This window comes from Neopelma chrysocephalum, unplaced genomic scaffold, assembly GCF_003984885.1.
Source record: "Neopelma chrysocephalum unplaced genomic scaffold, ASM398488v2 Primary Assembly neopelma1_26, whole genome shotgun sequence".
NCBI classification, from domain to species: domain Eukaryota; kingdom Metazoa; phylum Chordata; class Aves; order Passeriformes; family Pipridae; genus Neopelma; species Neopelma chrysocephalum.
In genome coordinates, this window is record NW_020897695.1 from 15,522,504 (window position 1) to 15,547,747 (window position 25,244).

General features: G+C 39.3%; 1 protein-coding gene across 2 annotated transcripts in view; it reads right to left on the reverse strand.

The window, feature by feature from the left end:
• Positions 1 to 25,244, reverse strand: part of ELMO1 (engulfment and cell motility 1) — a 314,601-nt gene that overhangs the window by 84,146 nt on the left and 205,211 nt on the right. For both annotated transcript variants that reach the window (XM_027675681.1, XM_027675682.1), the window contains exon 17: positions 20,628 to 20,764. In XM_027675681.1, the coding sequence (XP_027531482.1) occupies positions 20,628 to 20,764 (137 nt within the window). The remainder of the gene's footprint in view (positions 1 to 20,627; positions 20,765 to 25,244) is intronic.

A 25,244-nucleotide genomic window follows, 5' to 3' on the forward strand; every position in this document is an offset into this window, starting at 1 on the left:
TTTGAATCCTGTTGGTCTAGTGCTCAGGAGTAAGGCCAAGAACAGGGAGCTACACCAGAGATTTGGCTTTTCAGGACATCTGTTACTCAATTATAATTATTGACAGAGAAATGAGCTTCTGAGAGAACTGCATTTTTAATGGCTCAGGATGTCATCAGGCTTCGCTTCTTACAATGCTGTACTTCTTCCGGCTTTTCATTTGCCTTTAGAGCAGCACCATCGCTATAACGATTACCCTGAGCTTGCCAACTTTCACAGTCATTCTTTCAGTTTTGAAATATGAAACTGTGGAAAGATATTCCATGTGCATTTTAAGGGAAAGGGGGCTAATTAAAAAGCCTAGATTTGCTGACAGAACTTGCTGAGGAAAAAAAAAAAGCAATCTGTCTGGTTCCTTCCTTTTCCCATCCCTCCTTCCACCTAAATCATGAAGGAGAGAGAGTGGTCTAAGAATACGGAGCATACTCTGTAATTCATGTGTGAATGTTCCAATATTATATTTTCTAGCTGTTATTGTCATGTCTTATGGACTGGAAGCGCTGTCAATATGTAGAGCTTAAAATAGTCATGCAGACCATAAATAAATATTTAAATAGTACTGGACAATGAAAACCAAATGTCACATTCCTAGTAGGTCTCTACACGGAATTTTTTTAAAAGCCAATATTAAATTGAAGAGGTTCCTAATTAAATAAATTGTTCCTTTCTGTTGTGTGATACACAGAGTACAAAACTCTCCATTAGGCTGTGCTTTGTTAAACAAAGCCCCACTGCAAGCAAATAAAATTGTTATCAGTGCAACTTTGATGTATCTGGAGAAACCTTCTCTTGTCCCAGTTTCTAAATCTCCCCATCTGCATTTCACATGCTGACAGGAAGAAGACCATGTCCCAGATTAGGGCAACCAGTCAAGAATTCAGAAGACCATTTTTAAGGTCTTTTTCTGTCATAGGTAAGGAGCAGAAGTGACAGAGATCTCTGCTTCTGATGGCAGCAAGCTGTTAGATTTAACATTAAGAAATCTCACCTTTGTCACTTTCTTTTCTCAGTAGTCTCCCCTGTAAATTGCATTTCTTTTCCTCACAAGGTTGTGTTGTGAGAATAAACACACTAAGAATTTTGTTGCACTCTAAAGCAGGACAGGCCACAGATACCTAAGAAAGTTTTTAAGGGAGATAAAAAATTCAAGGCTAGAAAAATCTAGGCAATTTCAAAGCAACATAATAAACAAGATTTGCGAAAAAAAATCTTCTAAGATAGCAGGATAAAATGATGCTCTTCAACCAAAAGGATAAAAGATTTCTAGGAAGGCTTCACACCGAAGCTGCTACTTGTCAATCTGACAGCAGCTCTCAGCAGTATGCTGTCATGGGCTAAGACCTGTTTGTGTGTGGGAGCTGAGGAACAATCAGCAGTGATAAAATACTTACTCATCCTTCCAGATCGTGGGGTTTTCTTTTTTTAGCCCAGATACCTAAAGAGGAAGATGGTTAACCTACTAACACTTCCCAAGTCATGGACTTGCTGGTTGGCTCCCACTGACTCCTCTTCCAGCGCCATAAATTATCTGCCAATTCTCAGTAAGCTTTCCAGCCCTTTCAAAAGTCCATTTGTAGAAGCAGCTGATTTGCACCAGGAACAGCTAGTCCTATTCATTTATTCCAGGAATACCTACAGATTTCCCTTCTACATCTGTATTCTTGAAGTGTCACTTAAGACCTAGTCTTTAGATAATAAAAACAGGTATTTCAGAGGTTTCAAGGCCACATTCAGTTTGTTTTTTTCCCTAATCGTACTATCAGAAAACCTTATGCCTCTTTATCAGAAGGCCCCTTTATTTCAAATCAGAAGCTCTGACAAATTTTATTCTTTTCCCTAATATTACTGCATCTGAAATAAGTTTTTGGATAGCAACACATAAACATAAATTAAAATGAAAATGCTGGAGCATAGCATAAACAGCAATCTATCCTCTCTGTCATTTAAGACAACCTTACTACAAACCACAAAGATTATCTGAATAGGAACACCCAAGTGATATATAAGCTGCTGAAAACAGTCAGGAACACAGCTTTGCAAATCAGATTAGACATGACCTTCAGAGGTGATCTGCCACCATAGCACCCAGAAGGTCTATATGAATTACAAAACCACAGAACCTTTCATTCTGCAAAGCACGGACAGATTTAATTTCCACCATCCAAGCACCAGTGTGCACATTTAATGTTCACTACCTTACTCTGTACTTTGAGCAGTGGGAGCATTCAAGTATCTTCCTGCACCACTAGGGAAGTTGCCCCCCTTCTGAGGATACATACATATGTTAAAAGCCTTTAAGATACAGAGACGTACATGAAAGAAAATCTCCACTTGTCTTATACAAATGAAATCAGAGCTTTATAAAATTTCATACAACAGTCCTGGACATAAGCAACAGCAGTCTGGATGATGACTGTCTAGGGGTGTTGAATTTGCAACTCTTCTTCATCTTCTCTGATAACTGAAGCACTTCAGCTAAGCCAAAGGCAGCCTACAAACAATCCAGAAATTGGTTACAGGAACTGATATGAATATTTCTCAGTTTTCCTATTGCTAAATGATTACACGTAGTCTGGGTAGCAAAAGGAGACTTCCTAGTCCAAACAAAATAACAGTGGGTTCTTTTTCCATCCCCAGTGTTAACTCCAAGAAGATTTAAAATGCCTCATGTTTGATACAGAACCAAAATATCCCCATCCTAAAAATCAAACAAAAAAAAAAAAGAAGAAAGCCACCACAACCAGACATAAGAAACCAAGTCTAAAAAAGGAAGAAAGAGAAACTGAGTTGCTTAGAGGGCGACTATTTCATCACAGTGAACAAGTTTGAAGTTGAATAGATTTTGATACATGCACAAACAAAAAAAAAGTATTTCTAACCTTGATACTGGGTGCAGCAGAGCCCTATCTGACAAATTACCTCAACTGATGTTTAGGTTTGGCAGTAGTGTCATATACAATCATAGTTAGTTTGTCTTTGGATAGCTATCATATTAAAAAAGCCCTTAAAATACACAAGCCCCCGCAGCTGTCTGCAACCTTTAAGTCTTGTCATTTTAAACATACACTGCAGTCATGTAGCATGAGAGGACACTGAAGAATTTCAAATCAGTTATAATAAATCCAGGCAGTAGGCAGCAAAAGGTTTCACAGTACACATCATCAACTTCAAGATTCCTTATATGGCACTCTTAAATACAAAACTGCAAGAGGCTCAGAAATCATCACGTGAGTTTTACAAATTTTAGTACATTCGGTCTATATGAGCACTATCTGTCAAATCTATCCCATGCTCTTCATCCACAGTTGCAGCTAGGATTTTCCCTGCTGCCTTCTTTGTCCACATTGTTCAAATATATATAATAATTGGGTATCAAAACCCTTTGCAATACACTAAAAAAAATTTCAGTCGTCACTGTAATCTCAATTCTCTCATTCAATTACTTGGTCTAGAGTACACATGCCTGGGAAAGAACAATTCCACATCACTGCAGCATTTTACCTGCAGATTCTGCAGGTAAAGATTCTTCCATCTTTAGCTACTTCTCCAGCTCATGTTTTGCACACACTGGCAAACAAGCAACAGAAGCTGGATTTGTCTGCAATCCAAACAGTCTAAGAATTCATTTAATGCTTGGGTCTCCACAGGACAGGCACTGGGGAATGTACATCGTACTAACACTGTTGAAACAAATTACACCCTGTACGCGCTTGGTCTTTCCTCTCTTACATGCCTGCATGCTCCAGTCCATCTTATTCATTAGTGCATTGTGGTTTTCCTCGTCTGGAAGATGCAGATTAAATCTCTGCACAGTCATATGAAATGGCAACAGAATGATTTCTTTAACTTTTCTGCTTTTAGCAAAAGCAAAGAACTATACGAGGGACAAAATAAAGGAAAATTTCTTCTGCCTCAGTTATCTGAACTTATTTTGATGCTGCCATGGTTCACCATTTAAATAATGATGCATGATTTTTTTAATACATTAATTACATAAATAGGTACTTAGAAATTACTTAAACAGGAGATTATTTACCCCATTGACTGTAGAAACCCATGTGTCAGCACATCTGCTGCACAGGAAGATTAAATCCGTTCACACAAAACTCCTGCTCTCTCTTGCTAATGGGGAAGAGATTAGTAGTGTGAGACCTGAAGCAGAGGCTTTGGGTTTTATCCAACAGACCCTTAAGACTTACACAATGAATGATGCTAGTATACATCTCCAGATTTCTAAAAACCCAGTATATACCTGCCTAGGCATTCTGGAAAAAGAAATGGGATTTTTACGGAGCAGACTTTTCTATGTGTGCGTTTTAATTTCAAAAGCTTCTGCTGTGTGTTATTTAAGAGTAACAATCAGACACCCACCAACCTTTAGAGGAACTGTATTGGTGTGATTATGCACCTTTAAGACCAGAATGACAATGCTAGTTGATGATGTTTAGAATGAGACTACTGAAAAAGACTCAATTACAGGGTTATCATTGCCTTGGTTCACCTTCCCAGCTGCTGTGAAGAACCTGCAGACTATTAGTTTAATAGCTGTTGATGAGGGCCTATCCACCATTTATCACATCCTCTTCACACTCCTTTTACATCACAGGCTTGCAGGGAAAGGTGTCAGAAGGCTCTGGTGGGAGAAAGGGATTGCCAAGACTACAGTTAATGAGAAGAATAGAAAACATGAGTCTAGTTTCCAGATCAAGCAAGCACACAACTTCTTCTCTTTCTTTAGAAGAACGTGCTCTGTCTGCTTCCACCTCACGCAGGAATGAAAGTCAAATCAATGCTCACATAAGCTGAATGAACAGTTAGGGCTATTTTCCACGTAGTTATTGCAAGTATACTTTAATAGGAGCAATCTACCGAGTGAACACAGGTTTAGCTAGAAAGGGCAATATCCTCCATACCCTCATAAGGTAATTCGGACCACACAAAATGAGCTACTGACACTCCTATTCTGTGTCAGCCTTTGGCAGCATGCATGTGTTCCCATGGACTTCAAAGCCTCCCTAAACTGGGCTTTGCCAACACCCCCTGCTCAAAGACATTAACAGCCACTTTTTCAATCCATGTATATGGAAATGTGCAGCCAAATATACATACCCCAAACACCTGTTGCGTGCACAACAGAAGCACGCCCACACACGCCCATTCACAGCCAAATGTAATATAAATAACCTCGCTATATAAATAGGCTTGCTTAAATAAAGTGTCTTACTTAAATAAGGCTGACATAAATACTCTTTCTTTTATGCTGCCTGTTGCATCTCATGTTTAAGTCTGGGAAGTGGCAACTATGTTGGAATGACTGGAGAAACCCCACTCAAAGTCAATAGATATGAAGGACAGGAGAGCTTAGCATCATGATGTAACATATCACTGCTGAGGATTTTGTGAAAAGGATAAAAGGCAATTTTTGTTTTTTTGCATATGTGTCTCTGATGTCAAGATAGATAAATATTAGTAAGACAGGCAATAAGAAATTGCAAACAATCAGAGGAGATCCTCAAGCATTAAAGCAGCAGCCCACACAAAACTAAAGTTATAAAAAGAAAAAAAGAAAAAAGTGTTAGAAAAGGAAAAGTAACTTTTCCCTCTTTCTCTGCATTTTCGGAAGGACATCAGATGACTGTCCATACTCCTCACTATGCTCATGTCTGTATTCATCGATATGGTTTTATGGACATTTTCTGTCTTATCCTTTTCAAAACATTTCAAGAAACTGTTAAGACTGGTTTCTCTGAAGATGGGTAGGAAGGACCGGCTGACAGAAAGGACTCTCTGAACTTCCCTCCAGCAACCCTACTTCACATTCAGCCCACACACCAGGCCCAGCTCTATCAGTGTTCTGGCTCACTTTGTCAGAGCTGTTGAATCTGTTCAGAACTTCCTTCCTGTTAATGAATATCTCCCTAATCAATCTTCAGAGTACATATTTCTTCAGTCTCAATCACCCATGAGCTAAAGATGCTGTCAATACTGCAGCATGGCAATGCTTGCCATTGCAGAGACAAATCCTGCCATGTACTCTCTGTGTTGAACCCTCTGCTCTTTGCATATGGTAGGTGGAACGATTACTTTGTCTTCCAAGCGAAGAGACAAATTTATAAGGGTCAAGCAATGCCTAGGCAGTTGCAACAGTGGATACAAATTCAAAGTTTTCCTCACTCTTCATTTCTCAGCCTCTGAAGCACAAACATATGTATAGTGCTAAGCCAGTAGTATTTCTACCTGTTACATTACTGCTTTATTCACGGTTGGACCATTTTCATTCCATTAATTCTTTCCTTTAAAAATATTTCAGAATTGGTTTAAAAAAATAAAAATAGATGTTTAAAAGATTTCAGTCTTCCTTAATCATGCAGGGATATATTTTCGAAGCAGTATGCCAAGAGTATTCCACGTGACTCCCATTCATGTTAAAATTAGAGTCACCAGAATAAACCCCATATGCTGCTTTGAAAAGGTACTGCAATGTGTCCAAGGGAAATTTCTGCAGCTTAATGGTGCTTGCACAGTTTTTCTGCCTGCTTTTCTTCTTTTAATTTCTGAATATATATTTTTTTTATTTTAAAATAACACTTTGTACTATCTGGAAAAATAGAAAGAAGGGATTTGCCGGTTTTCTTGGTTTCTCTGCAGCTCTTTTATTTTAATCAGAATATCTTTGCTTTGTAGTAGGCAAAGCTTTTGGAAGCTTTTTTGTAACTTTTTTTTAAAATACCATCACTGTAGACAACCTCTGTATTCGAGCTGTAACCTGCAGTGAGATCTGGAGGTCTGACTGCCTTCCACACCTGAGCTGTTATCCTGTCTAGTGGTGTTCAATATTTCAGTGTAAGCCTGAAACTAATTTTCACATCTGGCCAGTGGGGAACTTTTTTTCCAGAAAGCTTGAGGCATAGTCTCTCCTTAGCAATAATAGCACTGCTACTTGTCCTGAAGCCAGGCACCATGAATGTACAGGTTTCTATATTCAAGGTCCTGTCTTACATGCGGACCTTCTGCCCAGCACAGAGCACCTGTATCACCTGTGGCAGTCGCAGAAGCCTACCCACCCAAAGCCAGCTGCAGTGCTGGGCTTATTGTGGGCATAGCGTTGCCCTAGTTTGCCTTGGTAATCACAAATGCTGTGCTCACATACACACATACTGATAAATACTAGTTGATTATTAAATTTGTAATTTATGACTATAGTCTTCCTGATCATTTGAAGAGAGAGGAAAAAAAATTTCTGACAGCTCTGGTTCTTTTGTAATTGCTCTTAAATTTTTACTGCTTATAAGTCTCTGCATGAGAGACTGTGCACAAAAAGACAGTGTGAATGCCATCTTTTCATTTTATCTTCATCCTCATTACTGTCTCAAATTGCCACACATTTTCATTTCAGCCATTTACATCAAAAATGCAGCAAACACTGCATCTAACCACTTAATTACTTTAATCTTTAAAGGATGTAAATAAAGGGAAAATATTTTGCTTTAATGTGGAAGGTGCTTCCACCATGGAGGAAAAAAACAAGTCTACTTGCTAAGAGCATTGTGTATCAGGACACAAGAAAAGAAACCAAGATGCGGTTGTTTTGTCATTAAAATACTGACAAGTGAGGTGTGGGCTAATTTCCCATCTCTACCACTAATTTTCCATGCAACATGCAACAAGACATCATTTATGTATTCTTGTTATCCAATTAAAAATCACTTAACATCACCTTTCCTTTCTTCTTTTTAACCCTTTGTATGTTCTGCCGATTTAAGTGGTATTCTTTGTTCATAAACCTGCGCTTAAAAGAAACACCTGAAACTTCCCATGGTGGGGAAATGACAGCTTGCACTTAAAGCTACAACCTGTAAGCAATGGAGCTTCAGGTAAAACAAAGGTTTGTGTACAAGACAAGCATTTAGAAAAAAAAACCAACAAAAAACCCCAACTTACAACCAACCACAAAACCATGAGACTCCCCAAACCTACCCACTAGCAGCCAAACACCGCTCTGTAATTTCTACAGACATGGCCTGCTTTAAGCATTAGGGTTCAAATACGGTAATGAGTTAGACAAGTCACCATGTCAGCTGAGCTGCAGTAGTAGCCAGTGGTAAATATTTAGTAAAACATACTTTTGTAAATGTTAGCAAGAATAATTTGAGGAAATGCTTTCAATTTCTGAAGGAAATTTCTGAAGGAGCTTAAATGCCCCTGAGTAATAACAGCTCAGCTGTCAGAGTTAAGACAAGTTAAACTGCTTCAAAGGGATCACCACAGTTCATGGGGAAAGCCTGACTTCTTAAAGTGGCTACTGAATCCATTACAAGGATCTTTCGCACTTTATTTAACATTAGGAAAAGTTAACATTAGAAAATAGGTTTTAGACATTAAACTACAAAATAATTCAGGTTGTTAGAAACTTCTAGGCTTCATCAAGTCCTGCAGACACAACAGAGCTAACTTCACGCTTAAGTCAGGTTCCTCAGGGCAAGTCTGGGCAAGTTTTGAGTTCCTCCAATGATGAAGATTCCATAATCTCTCTGTGCAATTGGTTCCAGTGCTGCACCACTTTTCTTCTTTCACTGTGTACTTCTGAGAAGTGTGTGCATCTCCTCAGCTTCTTGTTCAAACAATGGAAGAAGATACAAATGGGTCCACCCTCATGTGTCCAGTCTTTTGTAGGATGAACAAATCTGATTCCTTCACATTTCCCTTGAATATCACGTGCTCCATTGTCCTTAATCATATTGGTGGCCTTTAGTTGGACTAGCTTCATTTCTCCCCATTACTGGGGCACAAAACTGGACACAGTCTTCCAGCTGCTGCCTCACAAAGGCCAAGTTGGAGGAAATAATTCCTTCCTCCGACCTGCTAGCTATGCTTTAGCTAATGTAACCCAGCATGTAGTTAGTCCACATCACACAAGGGTGCACTGGTGATTCATGGTACTCATCAACTCACCAACTATCCTACAAGCAAGCACTTACAATTATATTTGTAAAACATGAAATTCGTCTTTCTGAGTCCTCAGTTTGCATTGGCAACCACACATCCTCAGCTTTTAATATCAAAGAAAATATCAGAAGAAATTAATATCAAAGCCTTGGCCATCATAAAAATCAACACAGGATACTGAAGTGTTACTCTACTACTAAAATTGAGAAACGTCTACTAAAATCAAGAAGCGTAGAGAAGGAAATTAGAATCATCAAACTCTTTCAAATGATAATAACTAAAGCAAATTGAGCAGCTATGAAACATCCTGTTCTCTGGAGCTTAAAAGCAACAAGGCAATAAAAAACCCCTAGCCCGTGCAAAGCTAAATAAGTTTTATGGAGATATTTTCTTTCTTTTCTCCTCAAGTAGAACCACTAGTTTAAAGATTTTGCCCTAGCTGGTACTTTAAAGACTTTACACGGCGAAGGGCCATTTAGGCCATGTATCTAACTGAAACCTTCTGCCTGAGGTTTATCTCCCAGATTGGTGGAGACACCTTTTTTCTCTATGTAAATTAAACTTTGCAGCCCACTGTATGTGTAATTAGGCTAGATAAAATAATATCCAGTTCTCTGCCATCATTATTAAAATATTGTATTTATACCATTACTTGTGAGGGAAGACTTTTTTTGTCCATATAGTTCAATTTTTAGGAATAAGAAACATGATCGTGTGTGTAATTTTGACTTTACAATTTTAAGAGTGGCCTTCAGATTTCCACCACTGCTGAAAATACAGAGCTGCCAACCCCATCCTGGCTTCACAAATTGGCTTCCAATATTCTATGACCTCAAAGGGTCTTTTCTGATGCCTTGATGGGAGATGTGGCTGTGCAAAGTAGTCAGCAGGCATCCCCAGCTAGAAGGTGAGAAAAGTTATTAACATCCCCCTTAAGACAGGTAGAAGTGCTATGAGCCATGCCATTGCTCCAAGGAAAGAGGACAGACAGAAGGAACGTCTAGGGGAATAATTCTGGTTGAAGTATTGAACAGGGAGAGAAGCTAAAGGAAGGTTCACCTAGAACAGAGAAAGAAATCCAGCAAGATTTCTACATGCAGTCACTAGTTTATATATATCTGTTTTTGAAAAAATCAGTCATATGACTATCAGATCAATTCATATTAAAAAAAAAAAAAAAGAAGAGAACATAACTGAGAATAAAACAGCCCTTTAACAACTTCCAGATCCCTAACTTATATAGGTCCGAGTTCTTGGAAGGGATCTGAAAATCTTGACAGATATGAGATTACATCCTTTATCTCACACATCTGATTTTACAAAAGCAAGGATGTTTCATTTTTCTGCTTTGTGACTTTTCACTATGAAGGGCTGATCAATTGCTTCTGAAGAGTCTGATAATGTAACAATGATATGACGAGATCTGTAGTTTCCTTTGGACTCCTGTTTAAGTACAACAAAAAGGACTAGGAACCATTTACTATTCAAACAGAATGAATACAACTGCAATTTTTAAGTTCTTGCTGATGAAGTTCTCATATTAGCAACACAAGAAAGATCAGTCAGTTTCCCTAAGACAGAAAACTGATGCTTGAAATCTGAAGATAAGTCTCCAGAGGGAAAAATTACCATAAAATTCAAAGCATGTGTGAAAGCTGTTTCCCCAGATGCTTCTCTTCTAGAAGCAGACTTGACATTTTTGATGCAAGGATGGTTCTTGAGCATTTCAGTTTTGTGGTCATGGCACGGTATCTTCAACTGACATGGCAAGATCTGTAATCATCTACACAAATGTCTTTTTCAAGGATTCTGACACAGAATTTGGTATTTGTTCCTTTACCTCTCTCTGGTGTTTGGGTCAATACACTTACATGGCATCAAATCTCTTTCCATTCCTGTGCTCAGCTTATAAAGTGATATTCCTCAGCTTTCCTATGTATTACGAGGGGCCTCGCTTCTCTGCTTGCTCATATATGACTGACATATAAAGGTGACTTGAGGAACTGAGATGGAGCCTCTCAATAAATTACCCTTCAGTCATCAATACATCTACAAGATTTTTTGCATGCTATTCAAATGCACAGTGTAGAGGTCAAAGGTCATAGAAAAAAGAGCCTTACCACTTTCAGAGGCATGCACAACACCTTCCACCCTCCAGTAAGCTATTTAGCTCTCAGCAGAAAAGTGGTAAAATCCAAGTTCATATCTCTCACCTTCACTATCACCTCAAGTAACAACTGCCCTGTGGTCTCAGGGCCAAATAGTCTATAGTGCAAAATCTAACGCTTCCTTCAGAAAGTACATGCTCTACCTCCCACCCTCCTCTATTTTGCCACTCATCCAGTGTCTGGGAACTTGAACACAGTTCACATCAGCAAACTAAGGCCCAGTTAAGCCTGTGATCACCTAAGAAAGCTTTTCAAACTAACTAACTGTACTATAGGTTCCCCAATGTTGGTGCCCAAGGTAACCTACAGAGAGCCAGCAGAGACATGTCTGTTGGTCTCATGTGCATGGTGTAGACATGGCTTGAAATAGCTGGTGTGGGTAAAGGAGAGGAGAGCCCATCCGCACCCACGCACCGTCCTTTCCTTTCATGCCGGCTCCCAGCAGCCCTCCCCTCCCATATGCCTCTATCACAGCCAACCTTAATTTACACTGATGCATCGGGTAGCAGGATCAGCTTGTCAAATGCTGGGCAGTTACCTCATGTGCTAAAAATAGAGACAAGCAGCAGCAGTGACTGACTGGCAAACGCCTTTTTAAGGGTGACTGACGTATTCAATCAAGACAATACACGAGACGTAAACTGCAAACAATGAAGGACATTTGTATAAGGACAGATGAGACAAAGGCAACAAAGCACCCTGGCTTTGCTTATGAGACACGTATAAAAGATTTCTGCTGCTCTTTTCAATAACGGTGCTATTTAGATTACAATTACTTAACACCAACCAACAATAATACAAGCTTTTCTGCTACTCCAAGAGAGGCTATAAAAATCTCATTGTCAGCTGTATCATTCACCACGATAACCTCATTTCAACTGAAACAAAATCTCCGAGATATCACCTCTCCCCCCTTCCCTCCCTTTTTTATTTGCCTATAATAAGGTCTATAGTCTGGGGAGCTCTCAGGCTGAATTCCATGCATTGTAATTCACAAAATGAAAATCTGGTATTATATGCCCACTGACATTCACATCACCAGCAATTCATGCAGCAAAAAGCCATATGCCATGCACTTCTGATTTAAGTGTACTACAAAAACATATCCTAGAAAGAAGAAATAAAAATACAGAGACAAGAGCGGTTCCTGGGATCTCATTATTATCCACACTTTTAGACAGGAATGACAGGGGCAATGTCACAAGATATGCTGTTTTGGTGACAGTTGCAGTTAGGTTGTATCATTTCCCTCGGCAGCTAACACGCTCTAGATGCAAGTGAGGCACTTTTTTTTTCCAGCGCAGAAGGTTTCTATGGAGTAGAAAAAAAGCGGTTAGCACAGATAACCTACACTCAATGTTTCTCCTCTGGATATCAGGCTTTCCACTCAATCATCTTTTTGAAGGCTGAGAAGTTTATTGGTTTGATCAGCACCCACAGAGATGAAAATGAAGAGTGCTTTGAAAATACGAAGTACCAGCAGTTTTAAAAATTGCCAACTCCAGGGTGTAACATAGACCTGTATGTGTCCTACAGTAACACACACAGTTCACCAGAAATCTGGGGGATAAAATCCACTCTGCCAATGGTGGCTAGGTTTTCCACAAATAAGAGATTTCACATGAACAGCAACTTTCATCACTGGGGAAAGGATAAGACAAGCTGCTGGCCAAGGAATGGATTACACTAAAATGCTCTTTTCCTTTTTTTCTTTTTTTAAATAGCAGATGTTTTGTTGAGACATTCCCTCCTTGCTTTTGGCCTGAAGAATCCTTCTATTTGTTAGTATACCCATCCTGGTATATAAACGGACAGAAAGGACAGAATTCAAGATTTAAGATGCTTTTCCTTTTAAGACTATGCCCTCCATGGAATCATTGCATATGTGATCACTGGAGAAGGATCGCTCAGCTATAACTAGATATGACCCTATTTCTAGAGACTTTCAAAGCCTTGTGGCAAAGACAGAAAATAGTAAAGATATGTTTTAAATGAAAAAAGTCTTTGAACTTCAAAAAATAGTTCATAAGCTACAGAGTGCAGAAAAAGGGCAAGTGTGGCTCCTTACTGCTTCATTAGGCAGCCTAGCAACTTACATTTCACAAATTAATTTTTTAAAATGCGTTTGCATTCTTGACAATGCTAGTTCAGACTGAAAAATTTTCAAAGGGAAACAACCAACTAGATTTAAAAATGCAATACTCTTGTTCAGTCCCTTTGAGCTTGACAGTCCCAGCCTTTGGAGTATGAATACTTAAATCTGATTTTTACAGACTGATGCCTCAGTAAGAGGAAAGCTGCATTTTTAGCATCTTAAACACCCCTTCTCAGGTTCCTGCAGCCAGGAGCAACAGACAAGTAATAAACTCTCTTTGACAAACGCAGTGGGACACATTTGGAGACCTGACAGATGTAGATAAATGCACAGAGACAAAGAAGACTAAACAGAACCATTCTGAAATGAGCAGCCAATGAAGGCATACATTTGGAATATCTAGGCCACAAAAAGCATAGAGGGAACACTGACCAAATGCTAGGGAAAGGTCTTCAACAAGCTCTTCCTACATCACATTAAATTGCACTGCTTAAAACAGACCATTCTTAAGGAAGGGGCTGCTAATGAATAGACCTAACAATCTTTTTGCACCCCAATTTTGCTCTTCTAAAAGATTTCTATTGTATTTGAAGGGAGTTTTTTTCTTCAATTAAAAAGTCTCATTTTCTGTGTAAGATATGCAGCAGACTTGCAAAATGTTAATTGCTATAATTTTTTTATAAATTCATGCATTACACAATTAATGATACGTTATATTTATAGCAATTTTCTATTTCCCATAAAAGCTAATAAAGTGCTATTGGCCTCAGGTGTGATAATTTGGGATTTAATTTGTGCTAATCTGCCCCAGCCTGGGGAATACTGAATTCATTCTGTGTGAGAATAATTTATTTGCAGTATCCCTGACTGATACAAACAAAGCATTCTCAAGGGAAGGTGCAATAAAGCTAACAGAGAGGTGCAATCATTCCACTAGCCTGGCATTTCCCACTAGTAAAATACAAATAGAACAGCTTTCCAAAGCTTCTCCCAAAAGAAGGTAAATTCATATACTTCAGACCCATAAGAAAACAATAATGCTTTGGAGGGCATCCATGAAGAGCTATTCACCATCCCTTTTCCTTCTTTCATTGAATTGAATTGAAAAGGAGACAGATTTACAGACTGACCAAAGGATTTTACTTTCAAGTTTGTCTGTATTAATTTTTCTCCTGTTTGAGGTAACAGTTCTTTCCTATTCCTGAAGCTATTAGTTGCCATCCTTCTCTAAGCATCCCCATGCAGTGCAGTGTGGGGAAAGAGGGGCACAGAGACAGGGGAAAGAACCACTCTGGGGCTGGAGTTGCTGCTGCAGCTGTGGCAGGGTGATGGAGGAGGCTGGAGCAAGTGGCCAGATATCCTGGTTCTGATTTTGACCCTGTAGCTGCTTCACTGCCAAAGCACTTCAGCTCTGGGTGCCTTTCCCTCCTTCCTGTAAAATGTGGTTTGTCAAAGCTTGGCTAGCTTGCAAGAGGAGAAAAGTGCAGGATATTGTTAGTGCCACTAGAGGGGATAACTTGAGCGTGCTGGGGACCTGCTGCTCCTCCAGGAGTGCGGCAAAACCCTGCCACTTCCAGGTCAGGCACAGAGCTGCTGTGGCAAGGACTAGCATTAGAACAGCAAAATTGCAGCCAGGGGGGCATTTCAGTCAGGATCTGTACACAGTCTGCTCCTGGTGTGTCCCTAATTTGCAGAGGACCCAGCAAAGCTGGTGACATCTCCTCTGCCACATTGCTGCTCTGACCCTCTCAAAATGACCCTCTAGACCTTTGTTTCCTCATGGGATTAACACATTGTCTAATGGTGGTGTTGGCCCACAACATGTTTTCACACAAACAACCACTCACACAAGTATGCTTCTTAAGAGCCTGCCCTTGAACATTTAGGCATATTCTGAACCTAGCCTTACACAATCATTCATCCTACAACTGCTGAAAGCGTGACACTAGAGAAGCTGAGAGAAACCTGTGGCATGGCATTTCCAAACTGCCACTGAGAAAGGAAATAGTATTTTTCATTTTTATGTTATGCTTGGTTACCTTTTCTGTTATCTTGTCAGCGAGCAACGAAAAATGTTTGCAGGGTCTGAGCATGAGCCATAAACATCTTTTGTGGTTATCAAATGCCTCAGTGTTTGCCTTGCTATTTAATTACAGGACTCACGTAGGGCATTTATTGTTTGCATCTGTTGCTGCTGTGAGCAATGTCTACTCTTCTGATTACCACACAGGCAGTTTGTTATGTGTATACCTGTCAGCGGAATTATCATCTTGCTGAGCAGACCCCACTGGTGCAGGGGGATCCAGTGATGCAGCTTGGTGTGTCATTGAAACAGCCAAATACCACAAGGGAAGTTCCTTAGGACACCCAGGTCTGCCACTGTGAAATGAATGCTAGCGGAATGCTGAAACCAGAGGGTTTTGAGTTTTCTGAGAATATTTTTCTTATTACAAAATATTTACTATTATTATTATATTCTTATATATTATATATATTATATTCTTATTATTAAGATCTCAAACACATGTCCAAAGGGTAAATAAACTAGATCGCCCAGTAATGAGAAAAATGCATTGGTAGCATCATTAGCCAACCTCATCCCACTTTCCTATTCCTTAAAACTCTAGTTTTAGTGAATGCGGCAGATTCTGATTTCAAGTGTCGTACACCATAGTACTTTAATGTTTTTCAGTTTTGGCATCTCATACTTAACCTTAGCCACGCTGAAATGATAATCTGAATCTTGTTATGAGTAGTCATTTTTGGCCATCTAAAAACCTAAAACTATGCTAATATACTAATAAAAGCAGCCACATTGTGCCCATTTTCTACAATGCAGCTTCAACACTTTGCTAGGTGAGTAAAAAAATTTTGTGTTTTTCCTTCCACACTGGGGCTGGAAGCAGTTATTTTTATTCTTAATGTGCTTTTTTAAGACGGCACTACACTAGGTACAGAATTAGCAAATTGTTCATACTGTTCTGCAGGTCTAATAAGACAAGCTATGGCTGGTCCTGCAATTAAAATAACACATTTGCTCACCCTTCCTCCTATTAGCATGTGAACTTCAAATGTAAAAAAGCAGCCGATTGAAATCTCTGGAAACCAGAAGTAGGAGGATAATCTCATCCCCTACATAATGTCCTACTTGCTGTCTCCTTCTACACCAAGAAGCAATGTGTGTATTTTACAACAAGATCACTAAAAAGGTAGTGATCTCAATTTAAATCCTCATTAGGGCAACATAGGTGCATTTATTTAAGAACAACTAGTGGGGATCAATAAAAAATTTTTCTTTGGGAATATGCTTTCATTTGGCCCCAGGGGGGAATTTTACTGTGGGGCAGGTACTTTGAATTCCACCTATCATCATATTAAAAATACACGATAAACCCTGAATCAATTTAAGTACTTCTTAGTCCGTGTGGCAGCAGAGCCTGATTACCCTTAGCAGTGGTCCCTACGTGAGGGAAAACTGACTGATGGGCACCTATTTAAATGGGCATGGTGATGAAGGTTTCTAGATGCTGGAGTGAGAGATAACTCAGTCCAGCTTTCTTACTGTCAGCACTGACTCCAAAAATCAATACACAATGCTTTCTTCTGCTGCAATAAAACATGTAGAATTATGTAAAGCTTGGAGACTAAATTATATTTTCAAAGTCATAAACCATGCTCTCTGCTCACAAATGACTGTGGAGGACAGAACTTATAAAGTGTCCTTTGATCATCTGTAGGCTCATATAAAAACAAAAAGGTTTCAAATGGAATTGTTGCCACTTGCATGTCTCTCTATACAACTGCATCTTAATTTCTCTAGGAAACTCACAAGACATGAATTATGTATGTCCTAAAATGTTACAAAGGCATAATATAAGCTTAGTTGCCTGTCTGAATTATTCTATTCAGACATCTACTAGTATATAGAGAGACTGCAATAAAGAATTTAGGTCTGACAGTATCATACTATCACCACAAGAGATCAAAAGAGTTTTTCTAATGCAAGAGCTCACAAAACATGTCTCTTATAATGAATAAGAATTGGACAAAGCATGTTTCACTAAAACACCATAAAATTCTTCCATCTATGAGCAAAGTCCTGGTTTAATTATAGTTGAAATTTTATAAATGAACAAATCTATATGAAATCTCCACAACATGAATTGAAGAACCATGATGGCACAGTATGGCATTTTGTCATCAAAAGAAAGTCTTAATATGTGGTTTAAAAAAGCCTTGAGAACAGGCACTAAAACCTGAGGGGAAATATTCAATCACCTCACCTCTTTTAGTGCCTGTCATTCCCCAATGCAAGAAAGGAGGAAATAAATCTCTGTATGTGCACACAGACCTCCTGCAGACCCTTAATGTACCAGCAATTGTGATTAATCAAAAGTTTAAAACTAAGCTAAAAGCTCCTTTTTTTCAAGTATGATTAAAGATCAAAGCAAGTGGTCTAGATTTTTGGCAGAATCTCCAGGTCTCAAGACTTACCATCCAATATACTGAGTGTCCAATTTTGTTTTGGAGGTTTTGGGGGAGGAAGGGAGGGAGGAAGGAATAAAACCAACGATCCCATCAGCCAGGTGGGTAGTAAACCATAACAAAGTGGTGTTTCATACATTACCATGACAATCAAGTTATTGAAACTGAAAAATAGCAACACAAAGAGAAGACAGAAGATTTTTTTTTTCACAGTGTAAGGTGAAACATATGGAGGGAAGTGGAAGGATTAAAAAAAAAGGTCTATTTCAGATGCAAGGACCATTTCTTAATGATGCTGCACACCGGGCCCTCAGGGAAGAAAAGGCAAGGCTCCGCCTTCTCCAAGGCTTTTTCTATCTTCTCTTTCTCCTGCCCTACCCTCTCTGGCCCAAGGAGGCCTTGTACATGTCTGCAAACATGTTATCTCTGTGCATACCAGGGAGAGAGAGCGCTTGCTCACAGCTTCTCCCTGCGACTTTCTCTGAAATGCAGAAGGGGAAAAAAACCATCTAATCCATTTGAGAAGGCATTTGCAGTCTTCCTAAGTGAGACCAGTTCTAGCTTTCTATTACAAATACTTCCAAAACTGTATCTATCCCTACACACAGCATCTAAGCTACTGCATCTTGTGAGGTCTGTTTTCTTCCCATTCGCTTCTGAAAGTATGGGCTGAATGCTCCCCGGGTCCACATGGCCCTTGGCCGCCAAGTTTTCAAAAGTGTCTGCCTAGAAACAGGAAAGATGCAGATAGAATACTAACAAGCAGTGATCACCAATGCCTCTTGCCAGGTAAGGATTAAAAATGGTGGTGTTAAGTTTGGTAAAGCCATTGGCACTGGCAGCTGTCACCCACCAAGCAGATGGGTAAACCTTGGGTACCACTATATAATGTATCATCCCCCACAAACCCTGAAGTGCTTCACAAGCCCACACAACAACACTGTTTGCTTCACTCACGGATCCCTTTAGACATTTATCAGCTGAGTAATGCATATCCCCACCACATGTCATTTGAAGTGGGTAAGAGCACAAAAATCTCCTTATGACTCTAAGAAAGGATTTAGATAAACAGAAAATAATTACAGAACTGTTAGAAATGAGAGTCTCAAGAGTTTAGCATTTCCTCCCCTTTACGAAAACAGTTACAAAATCAAGAGTGATTTCTGAAGGCAGAGACCCTGGGTCCAGGACCATGCACCATCGTGCCACCACCAGACACAAATCCTAATAGCCCAGTGGCAAATGTTTCAGATATGCCCCACAGAGTTTCCTGTGTTTTCAATGACACATGCAGTAAGACCTACTGCCAATCTTGCCGGACTCAAAAGAACTGATGGGTGAAGTTGCAGAATTTTTCAGTAACAGAAAACACAAATAGCAAACTAGTCAGATCAGAGAAAAAAACTACCTGATCTCCCATGAATCTCCACAACAATGCTAACACAGCAAAGTAAATTTCTTTGTTTTCTTTTTAGGGTGATCTGGGCTGTTACCAGAAATGAAATCATTCTTTTTCTGAATCCCCTAGAATTACTAATATTATTTCAACTCAAGTTGTGGGAAATTATGTAGACAAGTCCTTCAACTTGTCTACATGTTTACAGACAGAAGGCCTGTAAGTAACATGCAGTTGTTAATACATTTATTTAAAACATATTATGAAGCAGTCTTTTAAGAGTTGCTTTTTTAAGCTCTTGATTTTAACCATCCTACACCGTTCAGTGAATTATCTTGCTATTGCTCCTTCTGTGTTCCTAGATCATTAGATAAGAGAAGTGTCTCAGAAATTCCATGCAAGAACAAGCCTCTAGGTCATCTAGCTACAACACCATGCACTTTGGACTTCCTTTCTCTCTTTAGCCAGGGCTTTGGTACTGCTGCCAACTAACTTTTCTGAAAGAACTCAGCAAAGGTTATTCCTCACCATGACTTAAGAATTCACCTTCACTCTGCAGAAGAAAATGGACACTGAGACCACTTCAATAACAGACCATTCCAATTAGAAGTTAGGCATGATCATTCTTACTGGCTCTCACATAGCATTTGAGTCTGGTGACTTCAAGGCGCTTCTATGGCATGTGCTGACACAGAGAAGCAGTCTCACTTTTCATTCTCAACCAATAGTTCTATAACCAACATCTCCCAGGGAGAAGCTTAAGATCCAATCAGAGGATCCCAACAAAGACAAGGATGCCAGCTGGCCACAAAAGCATGAGTTTGTCATTCTTACAAAATGCCAGAGATACTGTTCAGCCTCATGACAGTTAAAATAGGATGTCTAAGGACCATTAAGACAGATCTGCTCTTTATGGGTTTTTTGAGGGTGAGGAGATTGGCTGAAGCTTCCAGAATTCTTACCATAAAAAGGGTGAGATACTGAGGAGCATTTTGGTTGGATTTTTATTTGATTTATTTGTGTTTGGTTGTTTGGGGTTTTTTTTGTTTGTTTTAGCAGGCTAAACTGCGCAGCAGTCTGTCATGATTGTGTCCACTCTTGAATATTTTATCCTGTTAGTGCTCACATGAAATGAAAGGGATGCACAGAATTATCACTGCAGTACTCTCTCTGCATTATTTACAACCTTGGAGGCTGCAGCACTTCAGCATAATATTGCTAACATAAAAAGGCAGAATTTCCCCTCAAGCCAGAATTGTAGTCTCATAGTCTGCAGCGCAATATGACTGAAAAGGTTCTATGAACTTCCCTTATGCCTCCCATTCCCTACCCACCACTTTCTAAATGCTGGCATTCTGATATGCAAAGAATCCGAACAGATAAAACTCCACAGCATTCAGCAGAATGGGAATTAGTAAATGCCTGTGCCTCTAGGGAAGAATATATGGTCTTGTTTCATCATTCTACCCAGTTATTCCCACCCCACTCTTTTTCTTGCCTTGTTAAAGTCCTCTGAAGTTGCCCTCATTTCCTTCCATGTCTTGTTCAAGAGCTGAATGCAGATACAGAAGAACTCCTCAAACGATCTGTCATGGGTGAAGAACATGGGATGGAAATCGTTGCAGGTCTCACTGGCTAAAAACAGAAAAACAAGGGGGCGTGGAATAAGACGTACAGGCAGGAGCTTCAAAAAATAAACATAAAATACAATTTGCCACAAAATTTAAAAAACAGCATAACTGAGTGAAATCCCAGTTCTTGGAGTAAGGGATGTCAAAACATCATTGTGAAAAGCCAGCCTTGATCTACAGTCTTAAAGACAACAAAACACAGTATAGACCATCTGTAAGAGACCAACAGCAAGAACAAGAGGAAGCAACTACCTGTTTGCCTGAATAGTCTCTCTATGTTTTTTGTTTGTGCCAAGTTTTGCTGCTCAGTTCAGGATAGAGAGACAAAGGGAAAAAGTACAAATCTCATCAAAACAACTTCTGCCACTACTAACAGTATGGTCCATCTTGCCTGATGAAAACCAAACACCAGACCCTATCACTCACAAAATAGTATTAGATCAATGTACACACTGAAATATGAAGCTCTGCTGGCATAGCAGCTGATGTACCACACTAACGAATATATCACAGAGGTAACCAGAGAAATCTAGACAGACATAAAGATGAGAATGTAACTGATTAAACTTGTTCTTTGAAAATAACTGGAAACAAAAGCAATGGATCTTCTATAATCTGTCCCTTATCTGAGACAGAAATAACAAAAAGGAAAAAAACAAAACCAAAAAACAACACGCAAACTTCCTTTAATCAAATACTGGCTTTAAGGAAGAAAAAAAAAATTAAGAATACTGTAGTGAGGATCACAAAACAGAAAAGCAAGAGTGTGCTGTGAGTCTCCTGAAGCAAAGAATGAATTTTCAAAAATTAAGGACTGAAGCAATGCTGGCCTCCGGGCACATATGAGCAACCTGGGAACAGAAGTGGCTTTAGCTAAGAACTGAAAAGAATCTTTAAACTCTGCTGTGACTTGCAGGGCCACTTGAGCAGGTTACCTATTTATGTTCTTAAAAAGATAACAAAAAAAGTAAAATTGATTAAGCCTTTCTTCATATACCTAGTCCCCAAATCTCTCAGCTTCAGCTTTCACCTCTGCATGAGTGCTCCTTTGAACTTGGCAAAAGTCACTCGCCTGAACAGCATCATCTTCCCTTACTTCAGGATCAAACATCCACTGCTTAGGCAACTTCCTCCTTTGCAAGAACAGCAGAATTATCAAGCACTGGGATAAATCACTCTTTCCTGAGGCTGAATCTGCTTTCTCCCAGTGGAACCGGAGAATTAGAGACTCTTTTTAAGAGAATGGGAATAGCTCAGGCAGGCTGACTCCCTGCACCAGCTGCAGACACTTGGTCTGGTACCTCCTCTAGACACAAAACTGCCCTTTCAGTGTGTTTAGTTACCTCTACTGCACCAGCAATTCTGCCATAGGAACATGAATTGTGCTTAGAATCACCTGAACCCTCAAAGAAAAATGGTTTCTGATCTTTCCTAGCATTCAGTATTAAAATTATAAAACAAAACTCAGAAGCTTAATTGCAAACTTGAATCCTAATTTTAACATCAGATTTACTAAGATCTAATCAATTCTTCAGCTATGTGGCAAGGACAGGACTTAAACTTGGAGCACAGGTTTCATTGTAATCAAGTAAACTCCATTTACCTCAAAGGATTTGCAGTCAAGGGGGAATTAGTCAAAGCAGAGACCTATATTTAAGAGGAACCACTCAATCACTTTTAAAGAATAAAACGCCTCAAGCATGTTTTTCAGAGCACCTTCAGCTTCCATTCACTCCACTGGAGCTCCAAGGGCTCAGCACTTCCAATAATCAGACCTTCAGCTTGTAAAAATGTCAGAGACACAACAGAACAGATTCTCAGAGGGCACTTGTCTTTAAGCCATGAAATACTATAATGATGAGAAGAAATAAAATAACACCAAGCAGAAGAATGCAGCCAGTACCTTCACTGTATAAATCACAGCACGAAACAAGGCAATAACCCTCGACACGCACTGGCCTTTCTGATCCTCCTCAAAGCCTGAGTTTCTCACTGCTCCTGCCCATAAAAATCAATAAATCAAAATTAACACAAAGGCTAGGGATTCTCAGAAAATTGATCATTGGTTCTAACTCATGCTCCTTATGATAAACAGCCTCAAACTGTATCTACTGTGTTGACTGTTCTGCATGCAGAATCAGAGATGCCACCTCCCCCCACCTTTTTTTTATAAGTAGGTAACATACTATGTTTTATGCCTTTCAGTCTCAAAACGGAAGAGTAGAAATGACTGTTATTGATATAAACAGAGAAAGTTAGGCCTGTTAGAAAGCAGGATCAATGTCTTAAAGTAAAAAACAAATCCTAGGAATAATTCAAAACCAAATGATAAACAGCTCCTTCAAAATTTTCACCCATCCAGATAGCAAAGAAGAAAATCCATGGTCTATTTCCATGGTAGTTTTTGTATGCTATGAAAATTCCACCCAAAATAATACAAAGTAATACAATTAAATGTAAAAATCTTCAGGCTTCAGCTCTGGTCACATCTATGTTCTGCTCAGAGTGTTAAAATATCTAATGAAAGATAACCCTTGCCCCAATACTTTCCTTCTCCTTTTGATAGGTGAGATGAGGATGAAGGAAAAGGCAGTACTGTGTTACTGGTATGGTGTTGAGACCAGAGCAAGACTGAGTTACAAACTGCTGTCTTGGTCCACTCTCTCCAGCCCCAAGTCAGAGGCTTTAATATCAGAGGACTGCCTCTCTCTGCAGAGTGAGTAAATTTAGAGGCTGTTCAATTTACTAATTAAAAAGTACTTGAATTTATTTTTTCACTAACTTGCAATTTGACTAGTTCTAAACTGAAACAGAGTTCCAGCCTTAGAAATATTTGGAGACCTTCTGCATAAGAGCTGTGTGCAAAATTCTGGCCCTTAAGTCCAGCACTTTCTAACCTTCATTTTCACAAGCAGGGACTAACCAAATTTATAATCACATAAAAACATACACATGGCTGCAATGTGGGGACACAAATCATCATGATTATTCATCATCAAGTTTTAATTACACCTCTGTGAGATCACCTTCGAAAGGCAAGTCACAGATGTCTGGCCTACATAAATCAGGTGAAGATCTTGTTGATTTTCCTTTCTTGGCACAATTCTTGAAGCTGTAGGTCAATATGCCACCTCTCAGGACACAAGTAGTCCTTCCAGCTTCTAGCTGATCTATAGCTGGAACTTAGAGGAAGAAACTTAGTTCATTTCTCATCCTAAATTGCACTGGCAAAAAAAAATAGCTAATTTCTACCTGGGAGTTTATATGGTTCCTTCAGTGTATACTTTTAGTCCACCCAACACAATTCTGTCTGTCAGTTGTTTCCTAAATTACAACAAAGATATTCAAATGCTCCAGACTATTTTAGGAGTAAACAGATTTGACATGTTACCTTGTTCCACTGTGGATTAGTAGAAAACAACAGGGAAAAGTAAATCAATTGAGAAAGAAGAAAAAAGTTGTACCTTCATTTTTTGGCCCATCTCTAAACACCTTTTCCCATGAGACAGAACATCATCAGGGTTGAATTTCTTTTAGCTGTGTCAAGAACAGTCAGGTATTTGCATATTTGCATAAACCTGTCTTGAAAGGGCACAGATTATGTGGTGATGTTTCACTAAGTGTTTGGCTTGAAGTACAGCAGAGATTTAAACTTCAAAGTTGCTGTGGTGAACTGAATAGGACAACAGGGATTTCTACACGCAGGACAGAGTCCAGGAAAGGACCAGTGTGCCAGATCAGGCAGCAGGCTGCTGTGTCACCTCACTGTCCAAACCGGTATGAACAAAAGGCCACTAGTTCAACAGAAACTCGCTGACAGCTGGAAGGACTCATGACATTTTACCTCCACGTTAAATGTAGACTATGTGTATATATATGTATATATAATTAGTTTCCACTAAAAGGAGGAAAAAAAAATACGATTTTTTAATCTTAGAATTTGCTTTGTGGAATACTTGGGAGTAACACAGAGATAAGCTCTCCCTTCCCCCAAAGGTAAAACAGCAGGCAGAGACACGGTAATACACCTCTTTAAGCAAGGTACTGCCCCTGATCTTAAGAAAACTCTGCTTTCTTTCTGACCCTGCTAAACTGCTGTGTTGATACTAGTCATCCCCATCACTTCTTTAAAATGGCATATGGGCATTCTGACCTCCCTTGTGAAGTTCTTGAATTCAAGAAACTGGTATGAAAGCCATATCTATCATGAAGGGAATGTTTGAAATTAGGAACCACCCAAACCCTTATTTTCAAAATCCATGCATGATCCTATGGGGGATCAAGTTGAGGTGACTTCAAGAGTCATTTTTCTGTAAATTTAAAGCTTGGACCCATGACATTGGGAATGTATATGAAAGATAATTTGCTAATCACAAATGAGACATCTCATTCAAGATGTCAGATGTACAATTGGTCTACAAAGAAGAAGTTGAATAGATCTGAGTAAGTAGATAATAAATAAAAGTGATAAGGTTGCTGCGTAT